Here is a 17,469-nt window from a genome sequence, read left to right as displayed (position 1 = left end):
TTTCCAGATATAATTGTTTGACTGCATCAAGCTTCTATATTACTGCTCATTTCTTTTTTTTATGGCAATATCAGAAGAAAAAATCACCCAACATTGTGCGCCTATATTCTTATACCTGTTGTATTCGGGTATAGCAAGCACACCAAACGAAGAAAAGCATTGTTCTTTATGATGAATATATCTTCCAAGTGCAGCAGTCATAATGGAGCCATGATGGATTTTATTAACAGGTGGCGATATGGCTGGCTTGGTTCCCATGGCAACCGTCATGGCAACGCGGAAGGTCAATGCTTGGTGCTTTGTTTGCTCCTTGCTGCTGCTTATTCTTGCGGGTAAATAATGTGGTATTCATGCCTGACATTTATAATGAGATACCATCTTTAATGAAAGGGCTGCTTGATCAGGCGCGGTTCTAGAACCAATATTTTGGGGGGGCTAGAAAGGTGGATCCAGATTTTTTTCAGGGAGGCGTGCTGAAATGTTGACCGGTTATTTTTTCCAGACACTTAGGCCTCCGAAAATACACTATATTAACTAATGCACCCTTGTCACGGCTATTTCTTCTTTAGGGGGAGACCGTTCGCATGTACATCACAATCCTTCTTTTTGCTAATGCATTTTTTTTTTTTAAGGAATTTATTTGAGGGGGGCCTAACCAAAATGTTTTGGGGCTACAGCCCCCCCCCTAGCCCCCCCCCCCCCCCGTAGAACCGCGCCTGTGCTTGATATTCATAAATATAGGTTTTCCCGGCCAATTTCCCGGTCAAGTTCAATCGTTTTCATTGTCCGTGCATTCGGTTTTGAGAAACAGACGGCCAATTACGTTAACTGTGCATTCACATTTTCACTAAATGTATGTGCCGATTGCATTAAACTTAAAGTGAAATAGAATGGTGAATGTTTGAAATCGCCTTCTAAAAGCGAAAAAGAAGTCTTGAATGGACAAACGAAAGGTGCTGCTCAATCACTTAATTGATTGAACTGAAATGGAATCGAATGCTCTGGTAGCGAAAATGAAACGCGTGTTCAGAGCGGTTTTCAAATTCAGGCGAAAATGGATGACCGATTTTTAGTGAATGAACATTTTAGGAAATTGAACGAGAAAACCTATAGGCCTATTAAAATAAAATGCAGGGGTATAATAACAATTAAACAAAGAACGATGAAAGGTCTATTTTACTTTGTCAAAAATGAAAATAGAACTTTAAAGTCAAAGTTGCTTTCTGGAAAATGTTGATTAGCCTATGATGTATTTTGCGGTGCACTGCACCAATTCAAGCCTCATTGAAAACAGTGTAAAATCAACAAAGTTCAGGGCCAAATAACATGCAAGCCAACATCACTGGGGTTTCTCAGACAAAATTAAATGATTGTCTTGTCCATCGTTTTTCTATTTCTTTTCAATTCTTGGTGGGTTAGCCAATTACATTTTTAAATATTCACACTAAAACAAACTCACCTCCCGCAAAGTGATAGTCCGCAAGCCTGCATGTAGCCAATTTATAAATGGCATCCCTCCACTTTCGCAGGCAAATAGGACCCATTTTTTTCAACCGTGATTTTACCAATTTTTAGATGGAAACCCAAAACCATAGGGAGTTGATCCTCGGCTATATTAACATAATCCTTCCCTTTTTTTTAAGCTCAACGGTCTCCTTAAAAAAACAAAAGTTGTGGGGGCACTTTTCATGCTTATGAGCTCACGTAGAAATTCTCATTTCAATAGTAATGCGCACCCTTTGGTTGGTTTTCGTTATTGACACCTCAAGTCTCATTCAAGAAATTGTTTGGAAAAAAACAACATATCTCCCTCCCTTGTTTTTCTTAAATATTCTTATGTGATTTACCCTTAATTCTTTGTGTCTTTTACGTACAGCAAGCCTATTGATGAAATGTTCACAAACAAATAAGAATATTTATCCCAACGCGAATTCTAAGGAGCAGACGCGTGTAACAAACGCCGTCAAGTCAAGCAACCGTGTTGATGATGCATCTGCGAAAATTCCTGCGCGGCTCTGCACCCAGGTCGACATCGACCGACACGCGGGTACCGTCTTGCTGACCACGACGAACGCTGGGTTCTTGGACATGACGGAGAACATGCTGCACAGCATCAAGAGACTTAGAATCTGTCCCAACATCACCGTTATCGCCGAGGACGAAAGGTCTTACAGGCGACTGTCTGCTTTGAAAACGCTCCACCCAGGGCTCCACGTCCAAAGAACGAATCTAGGGGCGACAACTTCAGATCGACTCCGAGTTTACGGGAGAACGTACGTCCAGTTTGTGAAGAGACGCACGCATTACATACTGCGCTTTCTTGAAGATGGTTACAATGTACTCTTTGCCGATGCCGACACTTTCTGGTTTCAAGATCCGTTCCCCGATTTCCGAGGCAACTTCGACATTGCCATGCGACAGGAGGTCAACCCAGCAAGCCTCAGCCCTGTGTTCTGTAACGGGTTGGCCCTCTATCGACCAACGGAAAACACGCTGGCCGTGGTGCGGGAGTGGGTGCGCCTGCTAAACACCACGCACAAGAAGACGATGGATAAAGATGTGCTGAATCGCGTGATCCAGAAGAGAAAACCAAACCTAAGAATGAAGTCACTGGACCCCGGTAGGTACCCGGACGGCCGCGTGCTCCGGGATAAAGGTTGGGTCAAGAAACAAGCTGGCAGGTCGGCTGTGCTGCATTTCAGTCACATTTTCGGTTACGAGGGCAAATTGAAGAAGTTCAAGGAAAATGGATTATGGTTGTTATGAAATCTAGGCCTCCGTTACAAAGATAGTGACGTCACACACAAAAATGAGGTACGGCAATTTAAATCTCAAAATGTCTGATTCTTAAAATTTTATTTATATTACATGAATAATACAACTTTTAGGCTGAAATGTTCGAGAAAAAACGCTAGCAAATGGTTTCTTGGATGTTTGGGAAGTATTGGCCGTATTGCAAGGTTAATCCCTTACTCTTGTATTTATTTATATATTTACTTAATTTGTTTCGCTGTACAAATCTGAATAATGATTCTTTGAATCTATTGGTCATAACAAAAAATCAGAAAACGCCCATCTTGCCTTAAAAGTCCGTGATTCATAGAAAAGTCGAATTTCGAGCTATTTCAATTTAGAATGCAACGTTAAAAATGTTGTGGAATGCTCGCAGACATTTCCGTCATTTTTCGGGTATATGTAGCCTAAGGTGTGATGAAATAAAAACGACTTTTGTGTCTGTCATTAAATGGGTACAAAAGGTACTTTTAAGAGCTGTTTTTCAGGTCCTGTTTCGACTACGCTGCATCGGGAGTCCTGTTTATTACGTCACGATTTACTATGTTTTGTTTGCTGTCCCCAACGACGACTTTTACACAAATTGCACGTTCGGGTCGAAACGGGACCTGAAAAACAGCTCTCAAAAGTACCCTTTGTACTCATTTCAAAACAGACACAATAGTCGTTTTTATTTCATCACACCTTAGGCTACATACACCCGAAAAATGACGGAAATGTCTTCGAGCATTCCACAACCTCTTTAACCCCTAGCCCTTACAATAGTATTGTTATTATTTGTTTCATTCATTTTGATCGTTTCCAATAATAAAACCACAACATTCAAAGAATTTTAAAAAATCTAATACACGTATTAACCTGTTGCGGTTTCGGCAACTCGGTGGATATATTACACTTTTCGTGAAAACAGCGCAGAGGCACGCACAACCTTTTGATCGCGAAACACGATTTCGTTTAAGAACTCTTTATTTCCAACGATCAGTAAATCGACTGGTTGTTGGAAATCACCAACATTTCTTGATTTCTTCTAAATGACAGCAAGCCAGAAAAAAATTCACGGGGTGTTTAGTATTAGTAGGATCTTAAATCCACTTATTGATAATAATTCTCTAGGTTACTTTTGGGTAAAATACAAATGATCCTCTATAAAAGTCTTTAATACTCGCCAAAAACTAAAATGACCAGAAAATATTCAAAACTTGCTTTTCTTTCTTCACAGGGAAATTCATGACAGTTTCAAAGGAAAGACATCAGCCCATATCAGTCAAAATTCAAGGTTACCTCCCTCAGCATTACTTTAAATTTGCCCGGGAAAAACATTGGAACTAACATTGGCCGGACTGAAAAGCCCAAATAATGGTGACCAACTTTATACAAGACATTAAAAGTCAAAGGCATAACAGTGGGCAAAGATAAGAACAAGTAAGGCAGTATCATCATTCGTCTTCTTTTTCCTTTTAATTCAGATCCATACAAATAAAAGACAGGCACCATTTCAGTGAGGTATTCTAACTAGGAACGACCCATTAATTGACGTCAGGGTATAATATTCTTGATATTATCAAATAATATCCAGTGGGGCTCAAAATGATGTCAAAATTACAAGAAACCTGCTAGTTTGCAGAACAGTTTAATTGTTCTTAGAGGTCAGTTTTCAGATCCAACTAAAGTCTACCGCGCCAAATACACATTGGTAATTCTTTTTCATCGTTCGTCTATTTTTGAACGTTTGTGCATAGCCCTTGGAAGTCGAAGCTTTTACGTTTTCTCGAGTCTTAATTGTCTCAATTCGCAAATGCTCCTCTTCAAGTTTCAACTTTTCAAAAACTTCATCAGACAAGTCCATTTCTTGTTTACTGAGCGCAAAAGAGGTAGTATACATAATCCGTGTTCTAACAAAAATATAGAAACACTACACATTTGCATGGCTGTCACAAAATTGTTACAAATGTAGATAAGTGTGAAATGCTAGAACTATTGGAGTAGATAAGAATGTTATAATTAAATACAATGTGTGTGTAGAAAAACATCCCGATTATTCATTTTATTTCATGACAACATATTTCAACCTTGTAAATCAAGGGCATATATCTGTGTGGAGAAAATAGTTTTTCACAAGTTACAAACTGACATGGGATATCAAATTTGCATAAGTATAATATACAATTCGAAATATCTTGTGTATTACAAAAGGCTACGAGTATACAAGTAATACTACAAACTTTATACATGCTCATAAATGTGTCTCATTTAAACTCTGTGTATGTGTACTGCAGCATGAAACACTACTGGTTATAAGTAACCTACAGCCTCTAAAACACTATTTCATAAGGCTTTGACATACCTGTAGTCATCAACAGAAAATGAGCACGAAACTTAGCAGATATCTCGCGCTTTTCTTTTTAATGTCCTATTGGATTTGCACAATTGACTTAATTTACATCAGAGTGACAAGGTCCATGACAATCTGATGCACTGATATCACTAACTGTGTATTAAATCCCATTGGAATGGCTGAAAAACCCATAGCCTTTTACAATGTGTTAAATCTCTGGTTTGCATGAACGGATTTCCATGGCATTTTTACTGAATATACACAAGAGTATAATCAATATGCTCCATCAAGATGAAATACTCATGTCATGTAGTTTTTGAGAAATTAAAGGATATCTGCTTGCACAACTCTTCGGGACACCCTGTACAAAGACAGAGGCTGTTTTTGGAGGCTGTGACTTCAGATGAAATTGTTTTGCGTCTGGAAGATGTAAATATTCAGGAATTGCGGACTAGACAGAAACATAAGTTGATGTTGTGACCTACACATTTAAGTGATTGTGCCCAAACATATGACATTTTAGTCAGACAAAAATGACACTTTATTTTACATGTTTAGTGTTTCACATTAGGTTTTGCCCTTCACCGATGTATAAACACTGTATACTCAGTGTGTTACCTCCCGAGTGAAAGTTGGACAAAAATCACACAGGTGGGACTCGAACCCACGACCTCCTGCTTTCTAGTGCAGATGAAATTAAAAACAAAACCACCGAGTATACAGTGTTTATACGTCGGTGAAGGGCAAAACCTAATTTGATTTACATCACCCCGACGCAAAATTCTATATTATGAATGTTTAGTGCTTATCATTAAACATTAATTTCACCGCAGCAAAGTTGTTCAGAAGGTCCATGCCATTTGTGGCCATCAATAATGTGACAATGACACACTCTGTTACAATACATGGATAATAAGCTATCTCTAGGAATGTTCAAGTAACGCTTTTTAAGCAAATCTATACAGACTGTATTTAGAAAAGAAAAAAAGCAATTTCAGTATTATATAAAGTTCCTGGAAAATTGGAATGTGTACATAAAGTGGATGAGGCTACCAAAAATATAAAGAGGAAGAGATTTTCTTTTGATCCGTTTCCTTGCTTTTTGTGTAATTCCCTGGATGGTTTTGTTTTCAGATCCCAAGAATTTATAATTTATAGGAAAAAGCTGTAAAATTGTGTATAAAGTGGATCATAATACCATCAATCTGAAAGAACTGGATGACTGAGGAAATCAACCAGTATGAAATATGAAATAAAAAAGCAGTATTTAAAAATTATACAAATCACAACCTTTTGTACATACATATTAACAATTCCGAATAAAATTGGGAATTAAATTTGTTCATAGAAAACCTACTTTATTCACAAAAATGTGCAAAATTTCTTAATAGTTTAAATGTTCTGGTTTGTGCAGACCTCTCACATATCGATATACATGTACATGTAGATAAATTGAGTGTTTACAAAATGCCTCAAGAGTAGATTTATATTAAAAAAAGAATCACGGAATTTACAAAGCACAGATCATTTATTAGGCTAACTAATATAGGTTTTCCTGGCCAATTTCCTAAAATGTTCAATCACTTCTGAAAATCGGTCATTCATGTTTGTCTGAATTTGAGAATTGCTCTGAGCACACGTTTCATCTTCACTACCAGAGCATTCGATTCCATTTCAGTTCAATCAATTAAGTGATTGAGCAGCACCTTTCGTTTATGTCCATTCAGATTCGTTTACACGACTTCTTTTTCGCTTTAAGAGGGTGATTTCAAACATTCACCATTCTATTTCACTTTTAGTTTAATGCCATCGGCACCAGATACAATTAGGGGTTTCTTGTTTATTAACCGTCAGTCAAATTAGCTGTACCTGAATTCAATTTGGAAAAGGTATGCTTGCGTAAATGAATGCACAGGTTACGTAACTGGCCGTCTGTTTCCCAAAACCGAATGCACAGACAATGAAAACGATTGAACTTTTGTTGAATTGAAATGGGATTAAAGATGTGCATTCAAATTCAGACGAAAACGAATGACCGGTTTTCAGAAGTGAATGAACATTTCAGGAAATCGGCCGGGAAAACCTATACTAACTCCTAGACCCCTATTTATCACATATATGGCAAGATACAATGAAAAATCCAACTGAAGGTGTGATCCTTAACTTTTGAAACACATGTTTGTTCTTTTCAGTTGTGGCATACTGTGGTTTCAAGGGGTGTAGTTTACTAATATACCATGGTTTGAGGGTAGATAGTATACAAATATAACATGGTTTGAGGGGGATAGTCAGTAATGAACTCCCTGATGTAATGAAAATTGACAAACTACAAAACAAATGTAGTTCCCAAGGAAAAGTCAGGGAACCAGTCTATCAAGTTCCAAAACCGAGGGGAGCTAATATCGACAATCCACCCGAAATAAGCCATGTTATATTTGTTTTACTATACATGTTGTACCTAATACATCTACATAATCACTAAAACTTCATTGATACGCATCATTATCTTGACAAAATGTTGATGTATGTGCTGTCATCTTTTCATGTACATGCAACTAGGGCAATGTTTGTGCATGTGCACTACCCCCGTAGATTCAAGCCCCGTGGGTTCAAGCCCAGCTCCAGTCAATTTCTTTGTTCAACTTTTACAAATTGTTATAATGCACCGAGTCAATTTCCCTTTGTGTTTCATTGAATGATTAATGAAAGGCTAGATTTGGGAGGTATGAGTGGTTATCATCAAGTGATTCCGATAGGCACATGGGTCATTTTACTATTTCAATTGGGTATTACAAGAACTTACACAAATTTGTGCTGCATGCACAAGTAATTCTTGAGGATATTCTCACAACTGAGCCCACTTTAATGGCGCTGCTTAACAGTTAGCAGAAAACTGTGCATACTATAGCAGAAACTCATGCTGAGCCTAAGTATTATTTCATGGCGTGGATGTGTTAACGGTTGCGCGTGCATGGAGATTTCTATTATGCCACTGATTTAAGCAAGTTCTTGCTCCGGGGTTGAGCGTGCTTTTGCTGTGCTTACTGCTTACAGTCCTATGAAAAAGACGGAGGCTCTGTTAGCACAAAATCGGCTGTTAAGCAGCGCTTTGAAATTGGGCCCTGATTTTTAAACTAAAAACTTACTCTTTATTACAAAAATCTGGCTGGATGGAATCAGACAGAAAATAAACGGAAAATTCTGGAATCAGAATTTCATATTTTTTTTAGTAAGGAAATACTAAAGTCAACCCCCCCCCCCCCCATGCCCACCTGCCTACAGTAAAAAATCCTAATCATTCCTTCAAACTGTGAGAGGGATCGCATGTACGCAAATCAATACTGATTTCAAGGCCACTTACGACGCGTAGTTCATGTCTGTCTGGTGTGTTCCATTTGGAGTTTCTGCACCAGTGCATCAATCGTTTCCTGGATGTCGTCATAGAGTGCCAGCCCCCGACGCTCTGTCAGATCAGCGAGGTAGCTACGGGCCCGGTTGTAATCTGTGATAGCTCTTTCCGTCAGCTGTAAGCGAAAACAAAAATGCAAAATAACTAATCACTAATCACTATAATAACTTTCACTATTGTTTTTTTTCCTTCTACATATGGTACTGATGCACCAGAATGACCAGCCTATTGTCCTCAGATTGACCGAGTCACTGACTGACTGACTGACTCCCCCGAGACACTGACTGAGTCTTTGAGTGAGTCAATGACAGACTGACTGACTCCCCGAGTCACTGACTGATTGAGTCACTGACTGATTGAGTCACTGACTGAGTCACTGACTGATTGAGTCACTGACTGATTGAGTCACTGACTAAATGAGTCACTGACTGACTGAGTCACTCCCCGAGTGACTCCCCGTCACTCAGTCACTGACTGACTCCCCGAGGCACTGACTGAGTCTTTGAGTGAGTCAATGACAGACCGACTGACTGATTGAGTCACTGACTGATTGAGTCACTGACTGACTGACAAACTGCCCCACTCCCCGAGTAACTGGCAGTCACTAACTGGGTCACTAACTGACTGAGTCCCTGACCAACTGACCGAGTCACTGACTAACTCCCCGAGTCACTGGCAGTCACTAACTGAGTCACTCCCCGACCGAGTCACTGACTGACTGACTCCCCCCCCCCCCCCGAGCCACTGACTAATCACTGAATGAGTCACTGACTAAATGACTGACTGACTGACTCCACCGAAAACTTCTGTATACTACGCCGTCAATTCAAAACATGTTATATTTTCTAATTTTATTACTATACTGCTGAGTTTAGCATTCTAATGTGAGTCTTTTGAAAAAAAGAGAGAAACGCACACTGATCAAGAGAAAGATATCCCCAGACTAATAACGGATGCTTCCTCAGTGGTACAGTTGAGCGGTCACTGGCCTTCTCTATGGAAATGTAATGCGCGTGCATTTTGCTAGTCGCATATAAATATCCATCCAAAACAATGTTAGTCAAGTCATTAAAACATGTCAAAGCCAGCAAATGATAAACACGATACACTGCACCGTGCTAGTAAATATTTGGGGTGCCGAAAATCGAAACACGACTGTCTAGTGACTTGTCTTCGAGTCTACGGCATTACAGGCACTAACATCTGATAAATAATACTTCTGTCAGTAACAAGTGAGAGCTGAGCAGTTGGCAACAGTGCAAAATGAAGTATTCTTTGCCCTTCTCAGTGCTGGAATTGATAGGCGGAGAGAGTTGAAAACTGATGAAGTTGTCCTGGTCAAAATCTTTGACTGTGGGGCTGCCATGTCTATTAACCCTAAACCACCCAGGCCCTTTTGGCTAGGAACTACCCTCAATCATGCAAAATCCTCCAATTGCTACCATGTACAAATTGGATCCAGCTAATTCGTTATTTCTTGAATATGTTCAATGGGGGTTCGCTCATAAGTCCGACGCCTCATAAGTCCGAAATTTCAGATTTATGAGGCAACAGACTTTTGAAGCATGGGACTTATGAGGCTTAAAATTTATTTATTCCGCCTAATAGGTCCAATGCCGGATAAGTCCGACGCTGCATAAGTCCGATGCCTCATAAGTCCGAAACAGCATTTATCCATTGTTGTCAGATGCCACTTATCCAGGCGTCAGACTTACGAGGCGTCGGACCTATGAGGCGGAATTAATGTCTCATAAGTCCGAAATTTCGGAGGGTTAGGGATACAATAAAAGGGTTAATAATAAAAGGGTCATCCGACAGCTATTGACCAATCAACAGCTTGGACAATTTTCTGTCCATGACTGACTGGCACGCTGGGTTGCATAATATTTTGCATTCAAATACATCAAGGGGGTCAAGGTTGGTGTAGTGGTACTTTCCTCGCCTTCCACCGCTGTGACCCGGGTTCGCATCCCGCCTGGGCCAACAAATGGATTGGGTTTTCAGTCCCTACCTGATTCCGTGGGTTTTCCCCAGAATATTCTTCTGGGTTTTCCTCCCACCTCTAAAACTGTAATTTTCTTCTCATTGTCTTCTCTCCACTGGGCCAACATGTGGATTGGGTTTTCAGTCCCTACTCAATTCCGTGGGTTTTCCCCAGAATATTCTTCTGGGCTTTTCCTCCCACCTCTAAAACTGTAATTTCTTCTCATTGTCTCCTCTCTACAGGTTTCTTAAAGCTTGTGAGCTACATTGCCAAGGTCGCTTTTGAGAAATCCTTGGTTTCACCAGAAATAGATATGAATAAATAATGATAATAAGATGATCGTCATCGATCTCCATATGTGTAAAATGCGGCGACTCATACTCCCCCCCCCCCCCCCCCCCCGGCCCCAGAATGAAAACCTGGATTCTTCTTCAGATGACTAACCTTTTCACCATAGACACAAAGTCCATGCTTCATGTGCTGTATGCATAAGACAACCTTCCTCCCTTGACCAACATAGTGGGCAACCTAAACAGTCAAATTGGCAAAAATTCAGGGTTAATAAAACAATGCTACATTAAGTCTTCATTGTACTCCCCCCACCCCGGCCCCCGAAAGACAGTAACAGACATTATACAACAAGTGAATAAATCCCTGTCATCTAATTGGTGGATCGTTGATCACATGTCATTGAATTATTCGTCCCAACGCACAGTGCAATGGAAGTTCTATTGCACGATGAATAGAACTTCCATTACACGGTTTCACTGCTGCCGGTGGTGGCGCTGTGACATGACTCTATTTCACAAAATGCGGATGTTACCCGAGACTGAAACACCCTTTGTTCTCCTATTCACAGAAGATGAAATATCAGAACTTGTAGGCGATACTGACGCTGCTGACACAAGGAAGCAAATAAAATATGCTGCCAAACGACTAGACAAATTTGCAAAACATACAGGAACATCTGTTGAAGCATTATACTGATTCACAGCTGAACAACTTCTTGTCGCGATTTTACTCAGGACTGAGAAGAGAAAACGCGGCACACTATATCAGATGACAAGGATTTATTCAGGTGTTGTATAAAACAAATATTGAATGTTTCACATTTGTGCGATGGTAAGAATAATTTCATTCGGTGACAGATGAAATGTTCCGTTCCACTCGGCTTCGCCTCGTAAAATGGAACATTTCATCTGTCACCTCATGAAATTATTCTCACCACTGCACTCACAAACCTTCATTATTTGTATACTAATACAAGATGTAACCCTACCAAATCACACTACAGGGTGAATTTAAGCAAATGTCTCTTTGGATGCGTTTTTGTCTCCCACAAAAACAGGAAGGGTTACCAGTTTTCTCTTCAGCCAACATTTGGTCACAGTCAGTACAAGTTTCACTGATATTCAGCCATGAATGCAAAGGATACAGGCCTTTCTTTGTGACTACTCCACAACACTACCAACACAATGTTCAGAACAGGCTGACAAAAGTTATTACCGTAAGTGTCAAAGGCACAACTTCACAGAGGGCCAAAACTGTTGGTTGAGACCTTTATCTATGTTCAGATATATTCATCGGAGGAGTGGTTCCAAGGGGAAGAGGGGGGGTGGCAACTTGGGCCATGCTCCCCTCCCCCCACCCTCCATCATGCCATTTCCCTCCAACGATTTGTGAAAAGTTACAGAAAGAAAAAAGAAAAAGAGGAAAAGAGTAGCCCCAGTGTTGAATAAGGTCAAGCCCCTCCCCCATTGTTTATGGATCATCTTTGTTAAGTACCTCAATCATGGATGCAATGCCGCGGGACGTAGCACTGATGACAAATAGAAGGTACAGCGATGTATCCTTAGCGATGGCCTCCAGGGCGATGTTGGACATGCTCCAGTCTGCTACCTTAGGGTTGAAGTAGGACAGGCCGTGCCTCCTGATGATGATGAATAAAAGGAGGTATCAAACTTGGATTCCTGTGGATCTGATTTTGCGATGTTGACTCAGAGTAGACGCATGCCACAAAACGTACCGTGTGTGTATTTTAAGCACATATTTTAGCAAGGCCTCTAATGTGATACACTTGGATTGTTTTTCTCTAGCAACTTGAATAAGTAATATGTGCTACTTTAAACCAGTAACGTAATTGCTGTGTTCTTAAATCCGGAGTTTAAAGATGCCTTCCTGTGCTATTTTTCAAGTTGCACCTCGAAAAAGAGGTTGGTTATTCCCTTGTAACTTGTGCATATTCCATACCATGCATGGATGAATCGGTACATGCATGCAGCATACACTGTACACTGGACATCTTGTGAAAAGTCACATAGTGCCATTTGTAACCCCTCACCCACAGATTCTGTATCTTGATTGGCCGAGAACGAATCACATGGTATTAGCTATTTTTGCTATCTTGCCGTGCACGGTCTAAAGTACTATTCCCGTAGCAACCAAAGCAATATATCCGTAGCAACCAAAGTACTATACGCACAAGAACCGGTATAGAGTACCGAAGTGTGACGTCAGCTGTTCACTCTGGTTCGCGCGCTGATGTCCCACACTAAAGCTGTGCGGAACATAATTTGCAGCATGGAACATAATTTGCAGCGCACTTTGGCACTCTATTGTGTGCAAATGCATGTACGGGTGTGCGTGATGTGCGTATTGTTCCCAAGTGCTAGCGCGCGCTACAAATCCTCGTTCAAATATTTCGTGAAGGGGTAGTTTGGAAAAGTGCAGTTAAATTTTTAACCAATTTCGTATTCAAATTGAAGTACATTTTAAACGTATTTAGATTACATTAAGGGAATAAATGTGTGTTCCAGAGGTATTATAACACTCTGTTTAAAACCGGTGTGAGTCTGGATGGGTGATAATTACCCAAGGCGAAGCCGAGGGTATTATCACCCATCCAGACTCACACCGGTTTTAAACAGAGTGTTTAATACCAACGGAACACTTATTTATTCCCATTCATAAATACCTTTTTGGTCAAAAAACAAATCTTTTCTGTCCAAAAATCAAAACAAGTCAAAAACTAGACGTTGTTAACCATTTTGTTCAACAATTTTACTTCATGTTTTACGAAACACCCCTCTGACTTTAATATGGAATGCTCCTCCACAATCGCGTGCGCGTCATGCATTTCACCTCCATGGTAGCGCGTACTGCGCGATGTCACACAAAACGCAGCTGGGCTGGTGTAGTGAGAATTTCAAACCATGAAATACTGATTCACTGGTAGTACATTGCACATGCATACATTGTACGCGAGGAATGTGAACGTTCAACCAATGAAACGTTAAAGGCACCGGATTTCATGGGAGTCCAAATTTCATGTGACACTGGAAAAGTGTTTAAGACCAGCCAGCCACGTCTTTATCATCTGTTTAAGACCGGCCACGTGACGGGCTCTCGACCAATAGGAATGCGTAAACTGTCTTAGGTGTTATGAATACACAGTTATCACTTAAAATCAAGCAGGATCTGTGGGAGAGGTGTTATAAAACAAATATTGACTGCTTTGTCTCGTGGTGTAGTAAAACTAGCCTCCCTCGGTGATCCATGGAACATTCTAATAATATTATCTTTGGGAAAAATAGAATGCTTAATGGATCACCTCGGGAGGCTGGTTTTACTACACCACTCGAATCAGTCTATATTTGTATACTATTGACCATGCAAGGAGTCCCAAATGCAGTGCGAATTCTTACTCGAGACAAGGGATGGCTATCTCCTCTCTCCATGTTGTGTCCAGGCAGGTGCCACCAAGGAAGACATCCGTCTTGAGTTGGACGACTTCTCTAGGAACGGACTGTATCGTGAACGTGCTCAGCCAACCTGGCCAATGAAGAATAAGACCACATGAGTTAAAGGGAATATACATCATTTGCTTTTTGCTGTCATTTTCAGAAATGGATGGAATTGGGGGGTTGGAAATATATAGCAAATATAGTTACACTGACTTTTTTGAGGTTTTGGGTTCGAAAATGCTATAAAAACCAAGAAAAACAATCATTTTCCTGTAGTCTGGTTCCCTGACTCCATTTGAGAAGAAACAGAGCAGTTTACATACATTTGGGAATTGTAAGGTCAAGGAACCAGTTTAGCTGGCTTGTACCCGTTCATAGGTGTGTAATCGATTGCAAACAAGTGCGATGGCCAATGGGGGCCAGTATTTGAAAAAAAGCCAGTTTTTTCCAATGCTGGTCGGCCGACCAGCATTGGAAATTGATACAAAAATACCACTTTTCTTGAAAATGACAGTATACCAGGTGCCATGATTTTACAGGATGCTTTACACTGTCATTCACTAACAGTCCAGCAAGGTATTTCAAAATGATTTGGTAGTTTTATTTTTTGATGTTTGCAAATGTTGTATTTTCCCTTTAAGTTGGTGTAAGCAAGCAATGGTTTTCTATTGCTCGGACAGGCATGAGAAAACCTTTCGTGCATTTGTTAATTAGTTAAAAAAACAAAGATTATCCCCTATGAAAAATGCAACATATTGACCAATCACAACTGTGATTAACCCTAGCCTTCCCAAATCCTCCAAAATCCTCTTTGCAAAGTGGAGGATTTTGCAGGATTTAAGGCTATATGGCAAAAATGTGTGGCTGATTTTGGAGGATCCACTGTCTCAATGTCTTGGGCTGGAATTTGTGTTATCTGTGCTCAGCCATGCATTAGTTTAGGCCTTAATCATACTTGAAATCCTCCGCACTTCTCCAGGATGTCACTGGCTCTGCCTCAAATATTGACAGTGATTGCTGGAGGATTTTGCAGGATTGAGGCAGTGGTCACCCCTCCAAGGACCACTTTTGAGAAATAATGAAGGATTTTGCAGGATTGAGGCTGCCTATGCTATTTTTACATGGAGGCAGTTGGAGGATTTTGCAGGATTGAGGTTGCATCCTAGCAAAAATGCCTAGGGAGCTAGGGTTAATGCCCAGTACGCGTGCACAAATATCCAACATGCATGCACTCGTATGTGACATATGCATCTGGAACATGCACTGTAGCATTAGAAACCCATCTCTTTGTTTTCATCACGCAATTTGGCACTGATGAATATGGATGTTAAGGGAAATATACAACATTTGCAAACATCAAAAAACAAAACTTCCAAATCATTATGAAATACCTTACTGGACTGTATTGAATAATAATCTCAACCATCCTGTGAAATCTTGGCAAATGGTGTGCTGTCATTTTCAAGAAGAGTGGAGTTATATTTGTATAAATTTCAATGGTTGGCCGACCATCGTTGGAAAGAATTGACTTTTATTTTTAAAGTTCTGCCCCCAATTTACCAAATTTAGTTAGTCCACATTTTGTTTGCAATCGGTTACACATCCGTGACAGGTGCAAGCCAGCTAGTCTGGTTCCCTGACCTGCAATTACCCGACGTTTGTAAATTGCTCCGTTTCATCTGAAGTAGGGTCAGGGAACCAGACTACAAGAGCATTTTTTTTCCTTGCTTTTTCCAGCATCTACAAACACAAAACTTTAAACAGGTCAGTAAAACAATCTTTGCTTTAAAATACCAACCCCCAAATCCATCCATTTCTAAAAATTACAGCAAAAGCAAATGTTGTATATTTTTTTTCAAAGAAATGAAATTTCATGTTGTTTTTATTGTGCAAGATTTGTCTAGGGGCCTGTATTAACAGTAAAGTTTGTCTGATGTGTTTCACATGGTTGGATCGCAAACTGAATTTCGCTGAAGAGCTGGAATAGCCCTTTTATTTGTTTTTGGTTTTGCCTCAAATCAACAACAATGCAAGAACTGTTCACCATGGAATCTTTCAGGATCCAGAAGAGTACATGTGAACTTTTCAGGACAGAAAAACTTCCAAAGATAAAGAAATGAAGGGAACTAATTTCGGGGCACAACCTATGTAACCTCGGATGTCAGGAAGCAGGAAACGTCTTATATTTTTATCGGTGCAATTGGGTAGTTACGGGCCCCGTTCCTAGAAGAGATGGAAACTACACTTTAAGGTTATTGAACTCACCCAACTTGTCAGGGCAACCCTTTTTATTTCCGTGGTTCTCATATTTTTTGCCTCTATAGTAGGGTCGGGCAGTCAAAAAAATAAATTAAAGAAAACGAATTGCACTTGCACCCGTATATTACTGTAGCTGGATAATTTAAATGATCTCAAGTGCATATTGTTTCTAGTAAATTGAAGTGGGTTTATCCTGAGTTGATATCACAAAATAAAATAATGAAACCACATTTGGCGAGATGTAGTTGACTTACATTACATCTGAACCACTGCTATAGATGCAGCCATGATAAACCAGTAAAGGTAAACTATAGACTATAGTGGGGGGGGGGGCAATGTACTTCCGTTGGCATGAAATATTAATTTTGGCAATTGGTTGGACCATCTTTTGGGAGGTTTTAACTTACAAAAAAAATTGATGTTGCCATATTTTCTGACCATTTTCTGACACCTTAATTAGACTATGAGAGGCAACATCCTCTCATCTTCTGGCATTGCACTGGTTGCTACATGCCGTACTTCACGTAAAAAATCTGGTATTCATTTTCAATTTTCAACACTAGAGCCTTATTGCCTGTATTTTGGATTCATTGTTTATTTATTTATATCTTTTTTGTTAACCACTTTGTTAGCCGGGATTATTTTGAAATAGACCAGATCCAGGCGCAGGATTGTTTTTCACGAACCTCGATTTATGACGGGTTCAGGCCATCATCTGCGGGTAGCACACCCTGATATTTCCGGCCTTGCTCTGTGCGAGCGGGTAACACACAAATATTTCCGGCCTCGCTCATTGTGTGTTTATCCATCATCTGTTCCAAATACCGCAAAACCTTTGCGTGTACATGTACATATACGTCATCTGAAGTGAACTGGTTTAATAATGGGGTTCCAGACAGGGTCGGCGGTAATACTTTTCTGTTTCTTGGGTTGGGAGCCCAAAATT

At 40.1% G+C, this 17,469-nt stretch overlaps 2 protein-coding genes across 3 annotated transcripts in view; one reads left to right on the top strand and one right to left on the bottom strand.

Annotated features, from left to right (window-relative positions):
• The first annotated feature begins 236 nt into the window (after positions 1–236).
• Positions 237–3,274, top strand: LOC119720092 (UDP-D-xylose:L-fucose alpha-1,3-D-xylosyltransferase MGP4-like). The gene is made up of 2 exons (XM_038189624.1): positions 237–332; positions 1,877–3,274. The coding sequence occupies exons 1-2, from the start codon at positions 239–241 to the stop codon at positions 2,764–2,766; spliced, it is 984 nt and encodes a 327-aa protein (XP_038045552.1). The 5' UTR covers positions 237–238; the 3' UTR covers positions 2,767–3,274.
• Positions 3,275–7,638: 4,364 nt separating this feature from the next.
• Positions 7,639–17,469, bottom strand: part of LOC119720226 — a 30,139-nt gene continuing 20,308 nt past the window's right edge. For both annotated transcript variants that reach the window (XM_038189839.1, XM_038189840.1), the window contains exons 11-14: positions 14,226–14,352; positions 12,307–12,451; positions 10,966–11,049; positions 7,639–8,652 (exon numbers count right to left, since the gene is read on the bottom strand). In XM_038189839.1, the coding sequence (XP_038045767.1) occupies positions 8,500–8,652; positions 10,966–11,049; positions 12,307–12,451; positions 14,226–14,352 (509 nt within the window). In that variant the 3' untranslated portion in view covers positions 7,639–8,499. The remainder of the gene's footprint in view (positions 8,653–10,965; positions 11,050–12,306; positions 12,452–14,225; positions 14,353–17,469) is intronic.

Source organism: Patiria miniata, unplaced genomic scaffold (genome assembly GCF_015706575.1).
Source record: "Patiria miniata isolate m_02_andy unplaced genomic scaffold, ASM1570657v1 HiC_scaffold_9, whole genome shotgun sequence".
Lineage (NCBI taxonomy): Eukaryota > Metazoa > Echinodermata > Asteroidea > Valvatida > Asterinidae > Patiria > Patiria miniata.
This window is presented reverse-complemented; position numbering and strand designations above follow the sequence as displayed.